The following is a 26,260-nucleotide window of genomic DNA, read 5'->3' as shown; positions in this document are numbered from 1 at the left end:
TGTGACTTGTCAGATGTCCGTTTTCCTGAACGCAAGCAGCCATTTCTTTACACTGTGCATCTCTGAAGACGTCCTTCGGAAGATGAAGGTCCTTCGTTCCATGTGTGAGTTTTTTTCTCATTTTTCAAACCAAGAACTTGAACTGTTTGGGATGTTTGAAGCCTCTGTTGGAAAAACACGACTTTAATTAGATACAAGTTTAAATTTTCTGAAAAGGGGGGATAGACGTTGTGTGTGAGTTGTCCTTTCACTAACAGCATAGTATCACAGTATGATAACTGAATGAAATTCATACATTAAAAGGAAGTTTTCTGAGTACTGAGCTCATGTTGGAATACTTATCATAAGTAAGACAAAATCAATTTTACTAACATGGACAAACCAAATATTCTATTTATGACCCTCCAAAAAAGTTGCAAAGTGTTGGCTTCAATCTGCCCAGCTGTGGTTGAAATGAACGTATGCTTATAGTTTTACGATGGAAGAACACCGGGGTGAAAGGATTGTGGCTTTTGCTCTGAGACTAATCAGAAGAGACACAATGAAATAAAAAGAGAGATGTATTCTTTTGTTTAACCAATGAGAAACAAGAATCTCTGAACACAAGAGTTTGTGATGGAAGAATATAACTTCATATAACAGTCCGCAATGTACAACGCACTCCTTAAAATCAACTGCTGATTATTTGTGGTATGATATGGCATGTCAGTCTGATCTTTAATAAACATTTAAACCCTGTAGGCCTAACTGTCTTCTTCATGCTACTGGGCCGAAGTGATCTCACCTCCAATCCCTGTAAGTAGTGTATGAGTGCGGTTAGGGTGAAACCTGAACCTGTTCAAGTTCACCCTGGCCCTCTGGTACTATTCAGAAGTTCTAATCTGATCTTCTGAAGCACAATGTTCACTACACATCACTTCAGCACATTATTTCTGAGCCTTTAGTAATATAAAATCAGATTGATTATACTATGCTTTTGCTTCGAGTCGAAATACAAAGAGCTTTATAAGATAAAATGTATGACTGGTGGTTACCAATGCAAATGCTGAAACACAAAATCTAAACTCAGACAAAACAAGATGGGATCGTCAGTTATGACAAGAAGATTGATCGATACGGCGATTTGGGGATAGATACGGATAGATTTGGGGCAGTGGTGGCCTAGCTGTTAAGGAATCCCCATCCGTAAAGGTACTGAGCAAGTGCACCGTTCCCCACACACTGCAGCCCACTGCCCACCAAAGGGGATGGATAAAACAGAAGACACATTTCGTTGCGTCATCGTGTGCTGTGCTGTGTATCGCAATGACAATCACTTCACTTTCATGTCATTTTTCTGCTTCGTAGTTATTTTGAGTTTTAGGGTTTAAGTTATTAACATCATTCATGTATTCGCTGCCACCTTTTTCCTTTCACTTTCTGCCTTTTACTTTTTTTTTTGGCCATGGTCTGCCAAACCTTGGGTGCTTTGCATGTTTATGGTTCATTGCACATTCTCACAGCTACACCTTTGTCTGGTTCTAATGCTGTGTTGTTGCTGATGTCCTCAGATAACGTGACTGTTAATGGAAATGCCAGGGGCGCAGCCTGTGTTTTCCCTTTCCTGTATCGGGGGACCCCAACCTACAGTTGCACTGCTGTGAACTACGACAAGCTGTGGTGCTCCACGACACCGAACTACGACCAGGACCGTCTTTGGGGGGAGTGTCTGAGCTACGGTGAGCGTTCAGATAGCCAGTTACGTTACGTGAATTTTGTCATTCAGAATCAAAAAAGGAAAGCAGAGCTGAACAAGATTACACTGACTTAATACAGTTTATTAATATGTCAGTAATTGTCAATTGGTTAAAAATAATCAGATTAATCACATGTTGTGCACTGAAATCTCTGTTCATTTTTAATATTAAAGTTTGCCTTAATCCACATTTATAACTTTGATGGGACAGTGACAGGGAGAAGAAGGTAAATGACAGGGAGATGATGTCATATATGCTTTTGATTTCTGTGAACAAATTGAATCAAGGTGTAATTTGATTTGGCACAGAATGCTCAGAAATGAACCTTGGCGCCCAACAGCACTTGCACGCACACAAGGCAGCCTCTACAGTAAAGGTGACCTTCATCCCATCAATCAAACTCCCGTGAACCGGGAAAAGCTAACGTCATGACAATTTGATGTTATCACAATGCCATCACAATGTCTTCATCACATTGAAATATTGTTGGACAGTCTGTATTAATCCAAGCCTGACTGTTTAGCCGAGGGGTCGGCAACCCATGGCCCTGGAGCTGCGTGCGGCTCCCTGTGGCTTTGGACAATAAGTAATTATATAAGCGTATTATATTTTTATACAATGTTTTTTTTTTTGAAGATTATTAAGATCTGTAATCTATTGTTGCTAAAAAAAAATATGCATCACCAATGCAACTGTCATGATTCCCAAAGGGAAGGGACCCCCCCACAAGCTGCTCGCGGCCGTGAAGAAACTTGGATAAACACAGGGACGTCCTCTGTATGTGGGACTGTTACACTGGTTTTGCCCCAGTTTGACCCCCAAATTTGCAGATTTGCCCCTATGTCTGTTTCGATTTCCCTGTTCCCGATCTCGCTCATCTTCATTTTACATGTCCAGAAGGATTTGTGGCTCCCAGTGCTTTGTCTTTTGTGGAAATAGAGTCCGAATGAGTGTTAAAGGTTGCCGACTCCTGGTTTAATTTGGATGATCTGGTCTACCATATTGCATAACTGGACACTTCACCACTTACTTTATCAGTATTGATGCTATATGATACTACAGATGTGTGAAAAACATTTACGTTCCAGCCATTCATTTCTCTCTTGGCTTCACACAGACGTTTGTGATGACCACAGACTTCTGGTGGATCCGTGGCGAAATGTCGGCTTCATCTCCACAACCTTCCTTGGCTGGCCCCACAGCGACGAGCTCCTGAATCAGAGCTGGTTCAGGGTCAGCAGCGTCGCTGGCGACTCCCTGTACCAGGGATGTGCCCAGCCTGGCCAAGGGGGCACCGCGAACCCACTTTCACTCTGTGCTGGGAGCAGTTTTCCCAATGCGAGCGATGGCGTGAGGTCCATGCCTCTCTGCTCCCCCGGCAACTGTTCCGGAGACGGGTTTGTAAATGTCCTGGCCTGTCCTGGAGGTTTTTACCTGTTCTACCTCTACAACACAACAAAAAGCTACGTCACATGTGAGTGCTAAAAATGTACTTTTATTACTAGCGGTTTCTAGCTAGTTGTGACAATGCAGTGAATCGTTTCATTGGTTAGTATTTAATCATAATATATCATATGATGATGATATGATATACTATGATTGCCCCAGGTTGGGCATAATTATTCTCATATGTCTCTCATCTAATTTACTTCCTAATTTAAGCTACTATGCTTCCTTACATATCTGCATTGTTATATTTCTTTTCAGTCCATACCTTAAAGTGAAGTATTGTCATTGTGATAAACAGCACACCACATGCACACAAGAGCGTCCCCACAGACTGCTACCCGGGCGCCTGTCATGGCTGCCCACTGCTCAATAAGGCTGATCGTTAAAAGCAGAGGACATATTTCATTGTGTCACTGTGTGCTGTGCTGCAGTGTTTCACAATGACAACCACTTCACTTTCACTTAATTTGAATAAAAGACATTTCTTTCATATCTAGATCACCAATCATGTGGCTTGTCCTCCTGTGGTGTAAATGCTCAGTGTGATGGGTCTGGTGGATGTGTGTGCAGCCCTGGGTACGAGATTCCTGAACAATTGCTACCAACAGGAGATTCCTATGGCTGTGCGGGTTAGTCGAGATTGAGCTGTGAACCTCAACATGACTTCTTGTGTCTGTCTAAACAGCCTCTTGCATGTGTACAGCAATTAGATGCAGATGTGATATTGTCCCCTAACAACAAATCAGCATTTTAGGCATTTTACTTTTTGAAATACAAATTAAAATTACCCAACGAGGTTCTAGCGCCAGACTGCACCAAGTACAACAGATAAAATTTTACATTTACATTTACAGCATTTACCAGATGCCCTTATCCAGAGCAACTTACAATCCTCTGCAGTCCCCCCCTGGAGCAATTTAGGGTTAAGTGTCTTGCCCAGGGACACAATGGTAGTAAGTGGGGTTTGAACCTGGGTCTTCTGGTTCTGCATTACCCACTAGGGTACTACCACCCTATCAACTTTGGTTTAACACAAAATTTAGATTAACTAGATTCACAAGTCCCCTTAATTTTTTACCCTTGAGGATTTCTTGAAATTCTTCACTGATAAAGTACAACTAATTTGGGCAATGGTGGCCTAGCGGGTAAGGAAACGGACCTGTAATCGGAAGGTTGCTGGTTCGAATCCCGCCACTGAGGTCCCCTTGATCAAGGTTAGGGTCCCCACACATGAAGATCAAGATGAAGGTGAATGAAGATTTAATCTGACCTTAGTTGGCAGGGAACTCACATGTAATGTATTCTGTTGAATATTAAATAAATTTACTCTTGATTGGTTCGTTAAGGCCTTTGTACAAACATAGGATTATTGAACAAAGGGAGGCCTAGCAGTTTCAGACTAGTTTAAAAATACAGATTAAATATACTCTAATCCAGTTAAAAGCAATTAACATAATTTAAATTGTAATGATGACGCCATTTCTGTGAATGCACCCCTGAACTTCTACAGGTCGCGCTCCTCATCATTAGCATTTAAAACTAGTCACTGAAATGCCGCATCCTGGGGAAATCCCATTGTGGGTGTAATTCTGCATTAATGTGGAATATTACAATACAATATTAGGGGATCACTAAGGCCGATATAAAAGCAAAAAAAATAAAACCTTTAACAAATAAATATGTTTTGTATAGTTTCTCATACGATGTTCTATAAAATATAAAGAATATAGTAATGGTTTGTTATTGTCTTCTAGGTCTTTGGCAATTTTACACAAACCTGTCTGACCCATGGCAGAATTACAGAATCAACTCGAGCAGTTTGACACTGGGCTGGTACAGTTTTACTGGTGTCGGTGGGAATGCTCTTTACAGCTCCTGTTCCAGTCCTGGTGCTGGTGGCTCAGCACAGCCGCTCTCCCTCTGTGGCAATGACAGCTACCCCCCTAAGACTGGTGACACTGTGACAATGAGGCTCTGTTCCTTCACCTCTGGGCTCTGTCAGGTGTATGGACAGATAACAGTTCGATCGTGTCCTGCAGCATTTTATGTGTTCTGGCTCTTCCCCACTGTACAGACCTTTGTTACATGTGAGTATATTTGATCATTTTGCTTGATACATAAAACCAACTCAGTTCCTGCTGTGGTATTTGATTTGGATCTCTGTCCTGATTGAAATCAGTGCTTATGCTTTCTTTATTTGTCTGTTTTCATAGTACTTAAAATTGCTGTAGCACTAATGCTAATTTGAATAAAAGACATTTCTTTCATATCTAGATCACCAATCATGTGGCTCGTCCTCCTGTGGTGTAAATGCTCAGTGTGACGGGTTTGGTGGATGTGTGTGCTGCCCTGGGTACGAGATTCCGGAACAAATGCTACAACCAGGATTTTCCAGTGGCTGTGCAGGTTAGTCGAGATTGAGCTGTGACCCTCAACATGACTTCTTGTGTCTGTCTAAACAGCCTCTTGCATGTGTACAGCAATTAGATGCAGATGTGATATTGTCCCCTAACAACAAATCAGCATTTTAGGCATTTTACTTTTTGAAATAGTTTAATACAAATTACCGGACAGCACCAAGTACAACAGCAAACTTCTGTTCAACACAGTATCTAGATTAACTAGCAGTCATGCTTTTTTACCCTTGAGGATTTCATGAAATTCTTCACTAATAAAATACAGCTAATTTGAGCATTGGTGTAGCATGGATCTAGCATGTAAATAAGCCGACCCGTAACTGGAAGCTTGTCGGTTCAAGTCCTGAACCACCAAGGTGCCACTGAGGTCCCCTTGATCAAGGTACCGTCCTGGTTAAAAGCAGAGGACACATTTTGTTGTGTCACCGTGTGCTGTGCTGCAGTGTATCACAATGACAATCACTTCACTTTCACTAAAGTAGAATCCGCATACCGGATTTTGCTGAGTATATACATGACAGCCTGGAACATGCTGCATATTAGACAGTTTACAAACCAAATACCATCCAAATATTCCGTATTGTACCCAAAAAGAGGTTCTTTGTACTATGGAAAAGATTACCGTATTTGATGCATGATGATGCATTACCACTGACTACCAGTGATGTCAAGATTACTTTGGAAATGTAATTTGTTACAATTGCAAGTTAAAATGTCATTGTAGAGTAACTATTTATATTTTCAATCACTATATACAATTATGTAACTAATTACATTTGATTACTAGAATTATTAATTAAGTTTGTTTTTTTTTTTACCTCTGTCCCTTTACTTTACTTTACTTTATTTAGCAGACGCTTTTATCCAAAGCGACTTACTAGAGGAAGACACCAGCAATTCTCATTCGATTTCTATAGAATATTGAGTTTACAAACTAAGAGCCCTGATAAGGCTCAGACTTGTCAGTGAAGAGCATGCTCGGAGATTGTTAGGTGCTAGACGAAGAAAAATTATAATGTATTTATACATTTTTGTATTGTTTGTGCAATGTTACGCATGTGCATGTGTAAGTGTTAGATTTGTCTGTAATACTTTCTGAATAAGAGGGTTTTCACCTGCTTCTTAAAGGTGGTCGTAGTCTCGGCTAGTCGTGTGGAGGAGGGCAGGTTGTTCCACCAGCCAGGGACAACAATGGAGAACAGAGATGATTGGAATCGGAGACCCCGTGAAGAAGGAATTTTTAGTTTCCTTTCGTTTGCAGATCTGAGAGAGCGTGCAGGAGTGTAGCTAGCTAGTATTGTGTTGATGTAGGAGGGCGCAGTTCCATTTACAGCCCTGCAGGCAGCATCAAGGATTTGAACTCAATGCGAGCAGCTACCGGGAGCCAGTGGAGAGAGGTGAGAAGAGGTGTAACATGGGTGTATTTTGGCTGATTGAAAACACCCCTGACCTGTAGCATCCAACATTTTTCTTTAGCAGACCGTGAAAGATACTGATAATCAGCCATCTTGGTTTCAGAGCCGCTTCAATGCCTTGTTTTTTATTGGTGGGACACCAATGCATCACATCGTGTTCAAAGGTCATAGGCTTACCTTAACTCAGGGTTAAAGAACCTTTTTAGCTGTGTGCCATGATCTACGTGTTCAAATAAGAAGCCATATCTATTACTCTTTAGCAGAGGTGGGTAGTAACGAGTTACAAAAAAAAAAAAAAAATGGTTTACAAAGAGATATTCTTTTACTTGAGTACATGAATAAGAAACTGTACTCTTGCTATGCTACATTGTGCAAGACTCGAGGTGAAGCACAAAGTAAAAAATGGTTAGTTAGTGGTTAGTTGAAGTTACGGAAGACACCAAGAGTAAGCAACATTGCCATCAGACTTACAGAAATGAATGGAAGAAAGACCCCAGAAGGCCTATAGCTAGCACTAACATTTTCTGAGCAACATCAGAATGGAAATTGCATGGAACTTTTTTTCAAAATACAATCATTTTAAGGTGCTGCTATGATACCCTTTTAGCGTTATTAAAGATTAAGCCAGACTGTGCTCCAGTAGGGAGTAAATTGTAGGAACTGAGAAAAAAAAACACTTCAGCTGCATATGCACTGGGTCACTGGGGCAGTGGTGGCCTAGCGGTTAAGGAAGCAGCCCCGTTATCAGAAGGTTGCCGGTTTGAATCCCGATCCACCAAGGTGCCACTGAGGTGCCACTGAGCAAAGCACCGTCCCCACACACTGCTCCCCGGGCGCCTGTCATGGCTGCCCACTGTTCACTCAGGGTGATGGGTTAAACGCAGAGGACAAATTTCACTGTGTGCACCGTGTGCTGTGCTGCTGTGTATGACTTCACGTTATCATTACACTACATAAAAAGTCACATCAGGGCAAGTGAATGTGGAGGTGGGGCTAGTCCAGTATAACAAAAAACAGCCATCTGGTCCTGCGGCCACTGGACCCGCCTGTTCATGCTGGGGGTATGAAGCTGACAGAGGTGTTGGATGGGTGGTGGGACGTCCTTGTGATGGGGGGAAAGACTCCTGCAGTCCTGCTCTCCATGGGTGTTCTGAATCAGCAGCGGCAAAGGCCTAGTCCATTACTGATTAGGGGAGTCCAAAAGCCGATAAGATGTGTTGTTTGGGGTTTTGTGCTGAAAATTTTCAGCGAACAGGTCTTCAGCCCACATTCTCTGCAGGGATGTGACTTTCTCCAAGATGGCATCCAATTTGCAATCGACAGTGAAGTTGTCCACTCTGAGCGGCAACAGCTCTGCCCACTCCTTCAATTCTACCCACTTCTGCTCATTAGCTATTGCTCTTTTATTACTCAAGATATTGCCTTTCTACATAGTTAACATACAGACAAATTCAGGAAAAGTTTAAATAAATGTTATTTTCTAACCTAATGGCCTGCTGGCACTGGGAAGATACAGCTAGTTTCTCATTGTCAGGGCAGTAAGAGCTTGTTGTAAGTCTTAGACAAGACTCGAGAAGCTCATCTGTCATTGTGGAAGGGTGTTGATCCACAACACTAATCACACTGAGGACCTCATACTATATTCATGTCCCACATATATGGGTGTGATAGAATTTAGAGTACACAATGATGCTGAAGTTAACTACTAATTCGAATCGCCGGTTCCACCTTAAATACAGCAGGCTGCAATACTAGTTAGTTTACACGACAATGTCCATTTTCAAAATGGACATCAGGTTTTCTTTAATCTCTTTGCAGACATTGATGAATGCAGCCACGGTGCTTGCAGCTCAACTTACAACTGCATCAATATGCAGGGAGGATATCAGTGCAACTGTCCGGAGGGAACGCTCCTCGGCTTCTCTGGTTCTTTCATGACCTGTAACAGTGAGTTGAAAAGCTTTGAAATACACGACTGTTAAAAAGATGTGTCAATGTTTACATTTACAGCATTTATCAGACGACCTTATCCAGGGACAGTACCCCTGGAGCAATTTTTTAGGGTTAAGTGTCTTGCTCAGAGACACAATGGTAGTAAGTGGGATTTGAACCTGGGTCTTCTGGTTCATAGACGAGTGTGTTACCCACTAGACTACTACCAACCCAGTGTGATTCAAATGTGATAGATGTTATTCAGATGTGATTCAAAATAAATGCCTTGATCACTGTGATTAATATGAATTGGTAACCATTTACATAAATTAGCCGAATTAATGCAGCTGTATTTTGTTTACTTGCTGTGTGGGTCTGATCTATGACACAGATTTGAAAGGGTGAAGGTATGGGGGTGTCAACTGTAGGGCCTGTCAAAGCCCAGGAGGTGGATGACCCAGGCAAAGTTTAATGGGAAGGGGGGTTTATTAACAAGATGGGAAAACAAAGGGGTTGAAGGGAGCCCATATCTCCGGTAAGTCCATATATTTTTGTGGTGGTGCAGAAGAGCAATGCACAAGCTTGATCAGATGATCGGACCAGCGTTCAGAACACAGGTGAAGGTGAATCGGCCTGGGGCATGACACTGCTTTATACCCACATTTGTAATAGTTTAAAATACGCATTATAACAAGATTTAGTCTCGTGCAATTAATAGTTTTTGTCAAATTTTGCTGTGAATGCTTTTGACATCATCAGTGGCACTCCATCCACAAACCAAGTTTAATCCATGTACTTATTTCCCTATTCCAGATATGACCCAAGGCTCTGGAAACTGCCAGGTACTGTAGTCAGTCAACATTCTGCATTACAGGGTAGATTGGTTCTTATTTTTCTTTTTTTTAGGGCCCTTCCTGTGCACTGGACAATCTGTTGGCTGGACTGCAGAACCTGACAGCAGCTGTGTTGCCTCCTAATGTGAGTTTTATGGTGAAAACGGTGCTTCCATCTTTGTATCTGTCTCTTCTAGAAAGGTGGAGATCTAGACTTTGTTTACTGTCTGCTTATGAGCTCAGTTGTAGGATTGTGTAGGAATATTAATTATGTGCTGCATATAAAAGGTATGTTGTGTTTTGTTCAATATTATGAAGGGTTGTGTTTGTTCAGATGGTCCATCAGTGATAGTTTCAGGTTCCCTTGAGGTGTGAATAAGGGGGCAGGGCTTAGTGATGGTAAGCAGCAGCCTTTTGATCCAAATCTTGTACCTTTTTCTTAATCTTCCATTTTCACCTTCTCCCTTTTACCAAACTACCATCATGTGTTTTTAACCTCTAACCTCTAACCATCCTCTATGCAATTTCCCACTTGTGGGACTAATAAAGGTTTATCTTAAACCTCTCTCAGTAACGCTCTCTTACTGGCTTAGGAGAACATATTCATGCTACAGAGGCTCTGTTACCAGCAAGCTCATCTACCCAATTTTGTCATCTACTTCTCAAACAAAGACTGGTAGGTGGGCTCTAAGTCTGCTGTTAAAAAAGCTGACTTCATCTCTTCCCTTACTACTCTCTACTCCCTGGACTTCTTGGCATTAACCGAGACTTGGATATTCCCTCGGAATACAGCTACTCCTGCTGCTTTCTCTTCTGCCTAGTTTCTCCCACACACTTGGAGAGGTGGTGGTACTGGCCTTTTACTATCTCGAAATTGGTCCTTCACACCACTGCCTCTCAAGCATCCATGCGGTTCAGTTTCTTCTCCGGTAAACATCCTTCTCATTGTCATATATCTCCCTCCCGGGTCACTTGGATGAATTGTACACTCTGCCCACCACTCTCCCTTTAACTCTCCTGGCAGCTCTTTCACCCACATCCTGAACCTGGTCTTCAGTTGTCCCTCAACCTACTGACCTCTCTTCCACTCCACTTCAACAACAACAACAACATTTATTTCTTATATAGCCCAAAATCACATACAGTACGTCTCAATGGGCTTTGACAGGCCCTACAGTTGACACCCCCCACACTTGACCCTTCTGCACACAAGAAAAACTCCACAAAAAAAAAAAAAAAGCTTCACATCTCTGACCACCACTTTGTGTCCTTCACCCTCACTCTCCATTTCGGATCCAAGACTGACCACCATCCATCACTCATTCAACATAACCTTCACTCACCTTTCTCACCTTTCTCTGTATCATTCTGCACTCTTTCACATCTTTTAACCTCTAACTCATTCTTCTCATTCTTCTCCCCGGGAAACAGCCATGGACACTCTCCTGTCTTCACTTGCCCTTTCAATCTCTGTTCTCTAGCTTCCAAACCCACAAGGATTTCTTTCCCTGCTCCTTGGCTATCTCAGACATTATGCTGCAGTCGAAGGGAACTAAGAGCAGGGTAGAGAAAACATAAGAAGTCACAGCTTGACTCGGGCCTGCTGCATTAACAGAATCTTCTCCACTAACTTCACATTTGCTAAATCTATTGGCAAATCTGCCAGACATTCTTCACCACCACAACCCCTACTCTACCCTCTGAAGACTCACCTAGAGCAATTTTCAAAACTCACATCATCCAGATCATATCTAAAGGAAATCCAACCACCGGTCCACTGGATCCAATCACCTCCACAATACCACCACAAACAATCTTTCCTGACCATATTCCCTTCATTTCTCATGTCATAAATGGTTTAATTACATCTTGTCATGTACCATCTGTCTTTAAAAAAGCCATGGTTCTTCCAATCCTAAAGAAACCCAGCACTGATCCTGCAGACATCATCAACTACAGACCAGTGTCTCGTCTCTCATTTCTTTCAAAAGTCCTGGATCTCTCTGTATACAATCAGCTATCATTTCATCTGTCTCAGCACAACCTTCTTGATCCCAACCAGTCTGGTTTTAGAGCAGGTCATTCTACAGAGACAGCACTTCTGACTTTTTCTGAGAAGCAACATGTGGCTAGATCAGCAAAACTCATCTGTTTTCATTCTCCTCTCCTTCTCACTCTCCTCATTCAATCCAGTCAACCACAAGTCTACCAGCGCTAGGCCGATGACACACAACTCAACTCATCTTTTCCTTCCTCAGATGTGCATGCCACTTTCAAAATCCTGAACAACTCTCATATCTCTCCATCTAAAACTACATGCAACCTTGTGGTAACTATAGACACCCAACTCTCCTTCTTGACTCACATCAGCAATCTTTCCCACTCATGTAGATTCCTTCTCTACAATATCAGACGGATCCATCCTTATCTGTCAACAAAGGCCACCCATCTACTGGTTCAGTCCCTAGTAATCTCACGACTGGACTACTGTAACTCCCTTCTAGCTGGTCTACCACTATGTACCATCCGACCTCTACAACTCTTACAAAATGCAGCAGCACGACTGATCTTCAACCTTCCCAAGTTCTCCCACACCACCCCTCTACTACGCTCCCTCCACTGGCTCCCAGTAGCTGCACGCATCAGGTTCAAAATACTGATGCTGGCCTACAAAGCCAAACATGGAGTAGCACCATCCTACCTCACAGCCCTTATTACACCTCGCACTGCACCTCGTATACTCCGAGCCTGGTCCCTCCACCACTGAAGGTACGAGGAAGGCTCTCATCTAGACTCTTCTCTGTCTTGGCCCCTCGGTGGTGGAATGAACTTCCCCTCAAGGTCAGAACAGCACAGTCGCTGAGTATTTTTAAACTGAAGCTTAAGACCTTCCTCATTAAAGACCTTGTAACTTTCTTATAGTCTGACTCAAGACTGTAAGAAAAACTACAACCAAGCGAAATAAAATGATTGTATTCATAGTAAATCATAACTGATTACTTAATTGATGGTAACATGAAAGAACATTGTAAGTTGCTCTGGATAAGGGCGTCTGACATATGCTAATCTCAGGATTTATATCTATATTGAACTGACAGCAGGTTGTATCTGACCATATATTCGTAGGTATCCAATCCAGAATGGGTAAAATTGTAAAAGATATTTGTTATAGGAGAGCATGACTTAAATGGCAAGTTTGTTAATACATTTTCGATTGAAATTACTAGTGCATGTGATCAAATTGAGCTGGGATTGATTACAAAAAAATGCAATAAGCCAAACCTTCAACCCTGTAGCCGGAAACAGGTATTAGCTGAATCAATAAAGATACGTTTCAGAAGTTTGTTGTTGGATTGTCATCAGCATTGGGCAAATTCTGTTTAACACTCTTATGTGAATATTCACAGGATGTGTTGGGTTGTTTTTCTATCTGGACATCCTTGGACCAAGTGTCAAGTGCCACAATTGTCTTGTATCTTAAATGGACTGTAGATTATCATGTCTTTAACTGATATTGTTTGACAGGTTGTGGCCGTCCTGTTGAACACGTTATCAGAGAAGTTTGGTGAGATAGTCAGCACCACGGCAAATGATCCAACGACGCTGGTGACATCAATGGTCACAGAAAGTCTGGTGTCTACACTGGTGAAGCCCACTGACACCCAGGACATCGGCAACCTGACCACTAATACTTCAGGTGCTCAGCATTTCCTGGTATCATATTTCTTTGTATTTGGTTGTGTTCTAATCCTTTGCAAGTGGAGTTTAGCAAACTTGTTAACTACAAATTGAGGTAAGTAGCTTATTTGCAAGCCTCAATGCACCATTAAATCTACATTTTTTGTAAATATATGTGGCAAACGGTCAGGGCTAATGGGGGCCTAGCGGTTAAGGAAGGTTGCCGGTTCAAACCGTGAGCCACAAAGCACCGTCCCCACACACTGCTCCCTGGGCGCCTGTCATGACTGCGCACTGCTCACCAAGGGTGATGGTTAAATACAGAGGACACATTTTGTTGTGTCACCGTATGCTGTGCTGCAGTGTGTCACAATGACAATCACTTTACAATGACAAAATTTGTCAAACTTGTCAACTTGTCAAAATTAAAAAGTCAATTTCTTCCATTTCTCATGACACTGTTCTTCCTTAATTCTGATATTGTAGGTCAATAGCTACATGTTGTATGTTCTTCTGTCTATTTCCAGCCATTCTTCGTGGACCTGGCTTGTACCATCGCTTTGTAATAGGTTTTGTACAGGCTGCTAAAAGAATTTTAAACACAAATGTTCCTGTCATATCACCAAAATACAACAATGTACATGACCAAGGTATTTGGTAGCCCAGAATCTTTAAAACGGTCATATAAATACTCTCCCAAAACGTTACAACGAAGGGCCAAACCCAAAATACATAAAAAAATGATTTGCATTTACTATTCTAAACTTGGTGAGGCTTGCTTAAGCATAAAACATATGTGTTCATTCATAGTTTTGATGCGAAACGTTTGGCCTGTACTGTATATTCACACTAAACTGTACTAACTAAGAGTTAAATACAGACTACAGACAATAAAAGAAAAGTAAAACTTTCTGTACACTTGTAAGATCACCTGCACCGCACCGGGTAAAAATTCAGGTTTTCTTTAAATACTGTGTTATGTCAAACTTTTTTTTGCAGACATTGATGAATGCAGCCTTGGTGCTTGCAGCTCTTCTAACAACTGCATGAACACGCAGGGAGGATATCAGTGCAACTGTCCGGAGGGAACGCTCCTCGGCTTCTCTGGTTCTTTCATGACCTGTAACAGTGAGTTGAAATGCTTTGAAATAGACGACTGTTAAAAAGATGTGTTAATGTGATTCAAATGTGATAGAATCAAATCAAATTGAATCAAATGTGATAGATGTGATTCAGATGTTATTCAAAATGAATGCCTTGACCACTGTGATTAATATTAAATAGATAACCATTTAAATAAAGGGGGGGGGGGTGACGCAGGCAAATCCAAGTTTAATGGGAGGGGGGGGGTTATTAACAAGATGGGAAAACAAAGGGGTTGCGGTGAGTCCAATTTCTCCGGTAAGTCCATATATTTTTGTGGTGGTGCAGAAGAGCAATGCACAAGATTGATCAGATGATCGGACCAGCGTTCAGAACACAGGTGAAGATGAATCGGCCTGGGGGCGTGACACTGCTTTATACCCACATTTGTAATAGTTTAAAATACACATTATAGCATTAATTAATTCTTTTTTTGTCTTTTTTTTTTTTACTGTGAATGCTTTTAACATTATCAGTGGCACTCCATCCAAGTTTAATCCATGTACTTATTTCCCTATTCCAGATATGACCCAAGGCTCTGGAAACTGCCAGGTACTGTAGTCAGTCAACATTCTGCATTACAGGGTAAAAAAATAAAACCAATCTACCCCGGCTTCATTGGTTCATTTTCCTCTTTTTTTAGGGCCCTCTCTGTGCACTGGACAATCTGTTGGCTGGACTACAGAACCTGAAAGCAGCTGTGTTGCCTCCTAATGTGAGTTTTATGGTGAAAATAAAACAGTGGTTGCATAGCGGTTATGGAAGCGGCCCCGTAATCAGAAGGTTGCCAAAGTACCACTGAGCAAAACGCCGTCCACACACACTGCTCCCCGGGCACCTGTCATGGCTGCCCACTGCTCACCAAGGGTGATGTTAAAAGCAGAGGACACATTTCGTTGTGTCACCGTATGCTGTGCTGCAGTGTCTCACAATGACAATCACTTCACTTCACATTTGTTATAAAGGAGAGTGTGACTTGGCAAATTTGTTAATACATTTTGGATGAAATTTCTAGTGCGAAAATCCAAGCCTTCAACCCTGTAGCCCAAAACAAGTATTAGCTGAATCAATAAAGACACTGTCATGGCCAACCCTCCTCCAGCCCACCAGAGAGCGCTAGACCAGCCGGGGAGACAGCGACCCAGAGGAAGAAGCGATAGCGGGCAGCGCCGAGTATAAAAGCCAGGTGGCCCTGAGGAGGTGCTGCCCGCTCTTTGTTGATTTTATTCCCCAGAGACACTAGCCTTCTTTACCCACGCCTGACAAACCGTACCTTATGACCACGACCTTTGCCTGTCCTCGACTTTGAGTTTTGCTTGCCCCTTTTACTACGACGATACTTCATGTTACCCTACCTTCATGCCACCCAAGACATCCTCCCATCCAGTCCACTGCTCCACTCCTGTTCCCACTCACCTCCTGCCTCCCTCTCACTGACCAAGCGCCTCCGGCCTAAGACCAAACAATCTCAGTGTCCAGTGTTGGTATTACGTGTACAGCATTTATCAGACGCCCTTATCCAGAGCAACTTAGAATCAGTAGTTACAGGGACAGTCCTCCCCTGGAGACACTCAGGGTTAAGTGTCTTGTTCTGGGACACAATGTAGTAAGTGGGATTTGAACCTGGGTCTTCTGGTTCATAGGCAAGTGTGTTACCCACTAGGCTACTACAACCCATTAGATGACTGTCTCATATTGAGACTCACTCACCATAATGATAGCAAAGATTTGCACACTGTAACAAGAGGATTGTACATACCAATCAAAACAAGTGATTATAGGATCAATAATCAATAATCATCCCCAGATGGTCTTGTATTTCAAATGGACTGTAGATTGTCATGTCTTTAACTGATATTGTTTGACAGGTTGTGGCCGTCCTGTTGAACACGTTATCAGAGAAGTTCGGTAAGATAGTCAGCTCCACGGCAAAAGATCCAATGACGCTGGTGACGTATGGAGACCAAATGCTTCAGGTCGCAGAAAGTCTGGTGTCTACTCTGGTGAGGCCCACTGACACCCAGGACATCAGCAACTTGACCACTAATACTTCAGGTGCTCAGCATTTCCTAGTATTTCTAAGCGCTTTCTTTGTATTTGGTTGTGTTCCAATCCCTTAAAAGTGGAGTTTAGCAAACTTGTTTACTACAAACTGAGGTAAGCAGCTTATTTGAGAGCCTCAATGCACCATTAAATCTACATCTTTTGTAAATATATGTGTCAAATGGCCAATAATATGGTAGTGGATTCTGTCCAGATGTGAACACCCATGAAAGTGAAAATCACTTTAATCGATTAAAAATGTTCACAATCATTGCAGATGAGTTTTTGTTTTAAAAAATGATATGGGGAGCCAGAGTTTTTTTTTCATCTGACAGGTGTGACTTTAATTTCACATTGCTCTTCTTTCAGAAATCCAGATATTGTCTATTGGAAAGGCAACAACGGTGAATGGAAGCTCCGACCTCAGTGACACATATGCTTCCCTGAGTATCGACCTCCTCGGAATTGCTAAAAAAAACAATGGTCTGGTCACACGCATATTTCATATTGTCACAATCTGGACATTTCCGGGTACTCAGAACCAGGATTTCGTGGTTGCCTTGTCTTGTGTTTCCTGATTGTTTTCACCTGTTGTTGTATAATTGTGTCCTTGTCATGTCCCATCCTCATTCGGTCCTTCTGGGAATTTAATAAATATTAAATATGGCACGGGTCTCAGATCCCGGTCCAGATCGTGACACATATTTTAAGAGACACTCTTGAGGCTCCTCTAATTGAATTCCTCTCGTTCCAGGTTCAGCCTCTGTGTCCTTCATTATCTACCACGACATGAACACAATTTTGGGAGCAGATCTCTTTCACACAGAGAACGTTACACGCAAGGTCATGATGTCCAAAGTGGTGTCTGCTTCTCTGCCCAAGACCCAAAACAAGACTCTTTCCAGTCCAGTCCACTTCAATTTTACATACGATCAGGTTTATCAGGTCTTTTCATATCTTTTAAAATGCTGCAAAGATTGGGCCAACTAAATCCCTCCAACTATTATGTCAAAGATAAAAGATTCCCATATTAATTATTAAATATTAAGCCTGTCAAAACAAATGCTGCATTGTGTTTACTGCACACTCATAAATACTCTTCATGCCGATGGTTGATGCTGGGTGTGTCTGCTGTGCAAGAACAAATGATTGCTTGCTTGCTACAACACAGTAAACTTAGTTCGCACTTAACCCAACTGATTGACTAATGGATTAATGAAATTTGGATTAATATTCATGATCCTACAGGTGGATCAATTCAGCACAAAAGTGCCCTCTGTCAGAGAATAGCAGTAAAAGGAGCCGTTTTGAAGACGCTGGATTTCTTCCTTTCTTTATTTTACAGGCCCTGGCCCCGAACTGCACCCTGTCCTGTGTTTACTGGAACGTCAGCAGCTGGGTCACCGATGGCTGTAAAGTCACCGCGATCAGCGCGAGCTCAGCTGTCTGCATGTGTGAACATCTGTCCACATTCGCACTGATTATGGAGCAGGACCCGCTGCCCGAGGTGAGAGACAGAAAAGCTTTGAAGAAGTTGGCAAAATCTTCAGAGGTTATGGAAGATGGTGCAGGGGGAGTTGGAGGGTTCAGTAGAGATGACAATATGTCGTGGAGGGTTTTTTCAGAAAGTAGATTTAGCAGATGTGAGGTTAGTGAGGAAGATGCGTAGGAGTTTCTGATCATGCAGTAAATCCGAGTCAACTGCTCACCAAGGGTGATGGTTAAAAGCAGAGGACACATTTCGTTGTGTCAGCGTGTGCTTTGCTGCAGTCTATCACAATGACAATCAGTTAATTTTTTTACCTACCAGTCTTTGTTTGAGAAGTAGATGACAAAATGTGGTAGATGAGGTTGCTGGTAACAGTGAATATGTTCTCCTAACCCTGTAAGAGATAGTTACTGAGAGAGGTTTGAGACACATGATGGTAGTTTGATGGAAGATTCTGGAAATGGAAGATTAATAGAATGTACAAGGTTTGTATCAGAAGAGTGCTGCTTACCATTGTACTGTAGCGGCGTGACCTTCACTATAAATCACTAAGCCCTGCACCCTACAACTATCACTGATGGACCATCTGAACAAGCTAATGATAACACAACCTGATAAAACTGCACAAAACACACTCTACCGTTGATATGCAGCACACAATGACTTTTCCTACACAATCCTACAGCTGAGCTCATAAACAGACAGTAAACAATGTCTAGATCCCGACCTTTCCAGAAGAGACAGATACAAAGATGGACTTGAAGCACTCATTATGATGTAATTGATCTGCAAAGCATCAATACAGAATTGTCCACATTGCGATGCATCAATTATACAATTAATTTCAACACCCCCCCCCCCCATCTACCACCGCAGAGTCTGCCTCCATCCTCAAAGACTCCTCACACCCCAACATGGACTGTTCACACTCCTGCCCTCAGGACCCCGCCCTTGTTTACACTAAACTTAACCTAACTCTGCAATGTGGACAGCAAAAAATGTCTTCCGTACACATAACAATAAACGCTTTGGTTCAGAGACAGGTGTCCTCCCCACTAGGCTACCACCACCACACCCCATCATCTGAATTTCAAGTTCTGTTGCCCATGTATTGACATATTTCATCCTTGACTTCCTAATATACTGAACCAGTCCATCCTTTGTTGTGCAGTGAATCTGTCTTTTCATTTAAAAAGAATTCTGACGTTCTAACGCCTTTGTGATTACACCTGTAGCCTAACTGGATGAACCTCCTCAATACGGTTGCTGTATTGGTTGGAATTGCCTGTCTGGCCCTGGCAGCGTTGACCTTTGTCCTCTGCCAGCGTAACCCCAGAGTAAACAACACGGCTCGACTGAACCTCTGCATCAGCCTGCTGCTGGCTCACGGCCTCTTCTTGCTTGTTCAGTATTTCCTGGACTTCATTCGTCCCCGACAGGTGCGTTGGCCGCCATAATCTGATCTCGAGCTTGACGCCTCCCATGCATTAATCACGGTTAAGGAATTAATAGCGGTTAAAGAAGCGGCCCCGTAATCAGAAGGTTGCCGGTTCGAAGGTGCTACTGAGGTGCCACTGAACAAAGCACCGTCCCCACACACTGCTCCCCGGGCGCCTGTCATGGCCGCCCACTGCTCACCAAGGGTGATGGTTAAATGCAGAGGACACATTTCGTTGTCCCTCCAATCACTTCACTTTCTAGTTTGCTAATTATATGTTCATTCTAATGACTGGATTAGTACTGGAAATAGTTCCTGGGAAGTTGTGTAATTGAGGTATCAGTAGTCATCCATGTTTGGAACCTTTATTCTCTGCTTCCTCAGGCACTGTGCGCGGTCGCCGCAGGTTTTCTTCACTTCCTCTTCCTGAGCTCTTTCGTGTGGATGAACGTGGAAGCAGTTCAGCTCTTCCTGTCGGTCAGGAAGATCAGCAGGCTCAATGCACAGACAAGGCCACACTGGGGATACCTCTGCCTCATTGGCTACGGAGTCCCCTTTTGTGTGGTGTCCATATCGGCAGGGTTGGTGCCAGACGGCTACGGGAGCCAACAGTGAGTAGTGGCGAGTAGTCTGACCTCTTGCAGGTATAGGAATAAGGTCTCAAGGAATAAAGTTTAAATTTTATAAAGGTACCGCACACGACTTATGAACATGGATGAGAGATGAACCAAAATTTTCACAGCATATGCTTTATTGTAGTTGCTTGATAAAATCCTCTACTCGCCATCATGTCCGCTGAGACAGTGTCTTCTTGCGGGTTTATGACCAAGCCAATGAGAACCATCTCTCTTTCCTTCACAGGTGTTGGCTGAACACAGACTTCATCTGGAGTTTTCTGGGCCCTGTGCTGCTCTTTCTCGGAGTATGAATTTATTTTCTAGATGATGAGATGTGTAAAAGAGTATCTGCATTTAGCAGAACTTCTGAATGCATTAATTCTAAAAAAAAAAAAAACATCAGGAAAAATGGGAGTGAAGTTGTTCTTTTTATTGACCTTTTTCAGGCTAATATCATCCTCTTCATCCTTATAATCCTTAACCTGTACCGGATTCTGGAACAGATGCCGAATGAAACATCACAGCTCAAATACACCAAGTAGGAGCAGGAGTTTGTGTTATGAAGATGCAATAGACATTTGTTTTTATCATTATTATTATTAATATTCTTTTCTTTTTTTCAGAACCTTGATGTTTAAAAGTCTTATTCAGTGCATCATCCTCGGCTGTCCCTGGATCCTGGGCTTCTTTCAAAACAACGAGATGTTGGAGATTCTCTTCTTGGTCCTCAGTTCTCAGCAGGGCACATTCATTTTCCTGGTCCACTGTGTCCTTAATACTGAGGTGAGCCTTTTACTCCCATATGACCTTTCACCTGTGCCTAGAACACTGAAATCCTACTGGTTAAGGGGATCATGCTTTGGGTCGCATCTGATGACCCAGTAGCCACAAGACATTCCCCGGGTGTTTAATGGTCCATACCTACTTACCTCATGTGATTTGTTACCCTATTTAAAATGTAATAGTGATGTAACTATTTCAATTACTGTATGAAAGTAATCTAACTAATGAAATTTGATTACTTTTTGATTTCAATTTGTTTACTTTTTATTTGCAAAATAGTTCTACTACTATTCTAACTACTAACTACTATTCTTAACATTGACTACTGTCAAACTCTTGTATTTAACACAACTGTGTATGTAATTTTACCCCACCCTCTGTGTGAAAAAGTATAAAGATGATGAAAACCTTTTTTTAAAGTGAATTTTTTAACAGCAATGACTAAAATGTAATATGATTTAAACTCTATACCTAAACACATACAGCACCATGACCATCTAATAATTCAGATGTACGCAGTACTAATAGTGTTTCTTTTTTGTGTGCATCCCCTTTATGTTAATCGTATGAATTGTAATTTAAAGGATTTGCCCATGGGTGCATTCTCAAGACACTTGTGTTATCAGATCCCAAATGGGGCAGTGGTGGCCTAGTGGTCGCGGGTTTGAATCCCGATCCGCCAAGGTGCCACTGTTGTGCTCACTGTTGCGTCATGACTTCCTGTTTGTATGTTGTCTGAACATTTGTCTGATGTTGTGTTCCCGCTGGTTCTCTCACTCTTCATTTATTTGATGTCATTTTGTTCTTCTGTTCCCAGGTGCGACAGCAGTACAAGAACTTGTGGCTGAAACTCTCATGTCAGACTAAACAAAAAAACACCTGGATGAGTTCAAGCAAATAATTGTACAAAAATGTTTTACTTTGTCACAACAGCCATAAAAAAAAAAAATATATATATATATATTTTTTTTTATTATTATTTTTTTTTTACTGCATTAAAAACAAAAGTTTTTATGATATCCTTCCCCCAGCTCATGCCTTTACACATGCTTTGTACAGTTTTTTCTTCCTGGTTATTTCATATGTATTCCATCACCAGCTCAAGATGTCTCTCCAGAGCCAGAGCGACACCATTAGGTGTATGTATGTATGTATGTATGTATTTTATTATATATATGTATTTTATTGTATTTATAATGCCCTTGTATATACACCCCCCAGTGTCACTTGTACTGTTTTATACTGTCTGTACCTGTAATCTTGCACTTGTCACGTTTCTTGCTACAAATTTTGCTGTTCAGGCAACTGTACAATGACAATAAAATGTCTTGAGTCTTGAACCGTCTGCAAAACAGATTGAATTAAATTGAAAAATGATCTGATCTTGCTCTCTTTGACTCTTTTAGCGACTGTATTTTCTTTCAACTTTCTACATTTTCTTGCAACAGTCGCTGCAAAAACCCTGAAGCGGATTGACTGTTCTTGTTTCAGTTGAATGGTTGCTGGGCCGATTTTTAGTTGTCCACTACCATTCGATGGTTTAGGGCCATTTACAAATTCTCAGATTTGATGAAAAAATTTAATTGATCAAAACAACATTAAATAGCAATATTAAATGGGTGCAAACTCCAGTCCAGACAATGTTCATGTTGTAAATGACTGGAAATCTGGAAATTTCTATGAATGTGTTCCAAAAGAAGCAATAGAAGCACACTAGGGTCTGGTGCATCAGTAAATCTTTCTACCTTCATCAATGACTACTTGAAATTTATAGTAAAAGTTTTGGCAGACAAGGACATTTCTAAATGACCTCATTTGATTGAAAGCCTTACTTCAAAATCTTAAAAATCTTTCTAGCACACCTTCCTCATGTGGAGTAAGTGCTCAGTGTGATTAGTTTTTGTTTTATTATTATTTATTTAATGTTAGATTTTTTATGTAATATTGAAAATGAGTTAAATGTAACGTGGCACACATGATGAGTGACTTCATGTGTGCATGAGTTGAACTGTGGTCTTGGGGGCATGAATCTCACCAGGTGGGGTATAAGATAAAAACCTGAAAACCTGGATGGAAGTCCTGGGTCTGCAGTCCAGAAGCCCTGAATGATCATCGTGAAAAAGTGACGCATGATGTCTTGGCCAAGTGTAATCTTATCATCAGAATGACAGAAGAGATGTTCATATGACAACTGCAACACATAAGCAAATTTCCCATCCCCGTTTCACAGTCCTTAACATTTGCCAGCCAAATAGAAGATGCAGACGGAGACTTGTACATGTCAAGGTTGCCGAACACAAGCAGCCATTTCTCTATACTGTGTAGCTCTGGAGGCCAATTCGAGGATGAACGTCCTCCATTCCAAGTGTGAGTATTTTCTAATAAGAACCCTCTGCTCTTTTAAAATGTTAACCCTTTTTGTTTTTAAATGCAGGGTCATAAATTCGCATTTTTACAATTTCGTTAAATTTGCTGGGAGGTTTCAAATAACCATCGGAATTGATCTCTTCATCGATGGTAACTTGAAAGCACGTTGTAAGTCGCTCTGGATAAGGGCGTCTGCCAAATGCCGTAAATGTAAATGTAAAATGTAAATGTGACATTTTAATATCTTGGTTTTAAATGATAATAAAAAACCTTCGAAACCCTATAGGCCTAACCTTCTTCTTCCTGACCCTGGGGAGAAGCGGTCTCACCTCCAATCCCTGTAAGTATGATGGGACCACGGTTAGGGGGTTAAACCTGAATCTGAACCCTGTTAATGTAGTACTATTCAGAATTGCCTTTTTACTTAACACCACTGCAACTACATCACTGTACATTTTTCCAGCCGCATGATGAGCACTTCACTTCAATGCCATAACATTTCTTGAGCCATTTTTAAGCCAAAACACAAAGAGCTCTATAGACTGATTTCTTTGTAAGTTTGCATTAAAATCATTTATATGACTGTAGAGACTAAGACGGGTAGAGTAAACATCTTCAAGTGTTTATATGTGACGGATATCTATGCAAAGGTAGATATATAAACAGATAGATAGAATTGGCTGAACAGTAAAATCGGGCTGTGCGCTTTAGAAGTAGAACTTGGCAGTTTCATTCTTTATTTTTAAAGCTAAATTTGCATCTTTCCACTTTGTGTTTGCTTTGAGTTTTAGGTTTTCCATTTATCACCACACCGGCATTTTCTGTTTGTTTTGCCACATGAACTGCCACGGTTCTCCTTTAATTCACTGTCTTCTGGCTTGTCTGTGTTGTCCTCAGATAACGTGACTGTTAATGGAAATGCCAGGGGCGCAGCCTGTGTTTTCCCTTTCCTGTATCGGGGGACCCCAACCTACAGTTGCACTGCTGTGAACTACGACAGGCTGTGGTGCTCCACGACACCGAACTACGACCAGGACCGTCTTTGGGGGGAGTGTCTGAGCTACGGTGAGCGTTCAGATGACACCCTCCCTCCTTTATAGCACGCAATTGGTTGTGTGTAAATTGTCATTGGTAGTAGCCACTCGCCTATGAAATATGCTACAGATCAGTTAGGATTATATGTAAATACTCAGCAAAACATAATTAGTTTCCCTTTTCTAAAATCGGCAACTAAAATCTCAACAAGAAATAAATGAAAAATGGCTATGCCCTTTCTCAGCCACAGGAGACTCGTCTCCTTCCATTCCAGTCCTCTTGCTGGGTGTGCCGCAGCCTGGCCAGCAGCCATGTGAAGTGAAGTGATTGTCACTTGTGATACACAGCAGCACAGCACACAGTGCACATGGTGAAATTTGTCCTCTGCATTTAACCCATTGCCCTGAGTGAGCAGTGAGCAGCCATGACGGGCGCCCGGGGAGCCGTGTGTGGGGACGGTGCTTTGCTCAGTGGCACCTTGGCGGACCGGAATTCGAACCGGCAACCTTCTGATTACGGGGCCACTTCCTTAACCGCTAGGTCAATGCTGCCTCTGGGTCCACATGCCCCAGCATGGTGTTGGACCTCAGGAGTAGGAGCATCAGTAGTAGGAGGCTAATCGTGGTATGGCCAAACCTGAACTGCCTCCACATTTGCCGGGTAGGTGTTTTGTCCTCCAGGCCCCAATATATGACCCAGGAGTTCTGCTTCCTGGCAGAATACTGTACACTTCTTGGGGTTCAGCGAGAGTTGCACCCACCTGTTGCTGTTGCACCTCCCAACCAATGGCAACTGCCAGTAGCCAGACGTCCGATCAAGCCAGCTGAAAAAAGATGGATTGGGACAGGTTGTCCGGGGCCTTCTCAACGCGGGAATCCTTTTTCGTCACTGCACACAAAATCACAGTGAGCTTTTTTCTTGGCTCAGGTGCTAACATCTCCTCAATCTTGTTGTCTGCCTCCTCCCTAGGGTGATAGTAGCCTAGTGGGTAACACACTTGCCTATGAACCAGAAGACCCAGGTTCAAATCCTACTTACTACTTTCGTGTCCCTGAGCAACCCTGAGTGTCTCTGGGGGGAGACTGTCCCTGTAACTACTGATTGTAAATCGCTCTGGATAAGGGCGTCTGGTAAATGCTGTAAATATAAATGTAAATGTCCTCCCTCAGTGACAGCGGGAGGCACTGTGCTCTCTGCTCTCTTAATTCACCCCATCCCATTTTTGACACCATTTTAGTGATTGGTGTCAATGGCGAGTAAAGAGATGCAGAGCTTTGAGGAGACACTGACACTCACCCAGATGGTGACCCAACGTCACCCTGAACCCGTTGGTGTGATGCAAATGAACCCACTCTATTGGCTGCAAATATGAGGAAAAAATAACAGTAGCCTTAAACATCCAGCGGGTTGTTAAGTTGCCTGGGTTTCAGAAGTGCTTAAACATCATGCCAGTGTTAGGGTTACCCTACATTAACGTACCCCACATCATTGATGAACAAATGCGTTTCGTGCACTGCTGAAACTTCTGATACTTGATGGCACCGCTGTCTTTTTTTTTTTGACATACTTTTTGCCTCGATATAATCAATGACATCTACGTGTCACCCCCGCCTTAATCGTTGTATCCCTGTATAGCAATAGTCATGTTACATTTCTCTCTTGGCTTCACGCAGACGTTTGTGATGACCACAGACTTCTGGTGGATCCGTGGCGAAATGTCGGCTTCATCTCCACAACCTTCCTCGGCTGGCCCCACAGCGACGAGCTCCTGAATCAGAGCTGGTTCAGGGTCAGCAGCGTCGCTGGCGACTCCCTGTACCAGGGATGTGCCCAGCCTGGCCGAGGGGGCACCGCGAACCCACTTTCACTCTGTGCTGGGAGCAGT

At 42.3% G+C, this 26,260-nt stretch overlaps 1 protein-coding gene and 1 long non-coding RNA gene across 2 annotated transcripts; both read left to right on the top strand.

Moving 5' to 3' along the window:
• Positions 1-22,040, top strand: LOC114785619 (adhesion G protein-coupled receptor E1-like). The gene is made up of 24 exons (XM_028972038.1): positions 1-104; positions 742-795; positions 1,551-1,718; positions 2,854-3,210; positions 3,683-3,814; positions 4,940-5,272; positions 5,460-5,591; positions 8,836-8,964; positions 9,763-9,791; positions 9,856-9,927; positions 13,308-13,479; positions 14,460-14,588; positions 15,127-15,155; positions 15,247-15,318; positions 16,472-16,658; positions 17,016-17,129; positions 17,401-17,582; positions 17,992-18,153; positions 19,371-19,574; positions 19,958-20,184; positions 20,435-20,495; positions 20,637-20,728; positions 20,814-20,973; positions 21,791-22,040. Exons 1-24 carry the CDS (start codon positions 14-16, stop codon positions 21,872-21,874), a joined length of 3,372 nt encoding a protein of 1,123 aa, XP_028827871.1. The 5' UTR covers positions 1-13; the 3' UTR covers positions 21,875-22,040.
• Positions 22,041-23,667: 1,627 nt separating this feature from the next.
• On the top strand, positions 23,668-26,127 carry LOC114785937 (uncharacterized). Its single transcript, XR_003749139.1, has 3 exons — positions 23,668-23,680; positions 24,238-24,405; positions 26,049-26,127. It is a non-coding gene; the product is annotated as an uncharacterized LOC114785937 (long non-coding RNA).
• The last annotated feature ends 133 nt before the right edge of the window (positions 26,128-26,260 follow it).

This window comes from Denticeps clupeoides, chromosome 3 (assembly GCF_900700375.1).
Source record: "Denticeps clupeoides chromosome 3, fDenClu1.1, whole genome shotgun sequence".
Taxonomy (NCBI): Eukaryota; Metazoa; Chordata; class Actinopteri; order Clupeiformes; family Denticipitidae; genus Denticeps; species Denticeps clupeoides.
The sequence above is the reverse complement of the archived record's forward strand: the minus strand, read 5'-3'. Positions and strand labels throughout refer to the sequence as shown.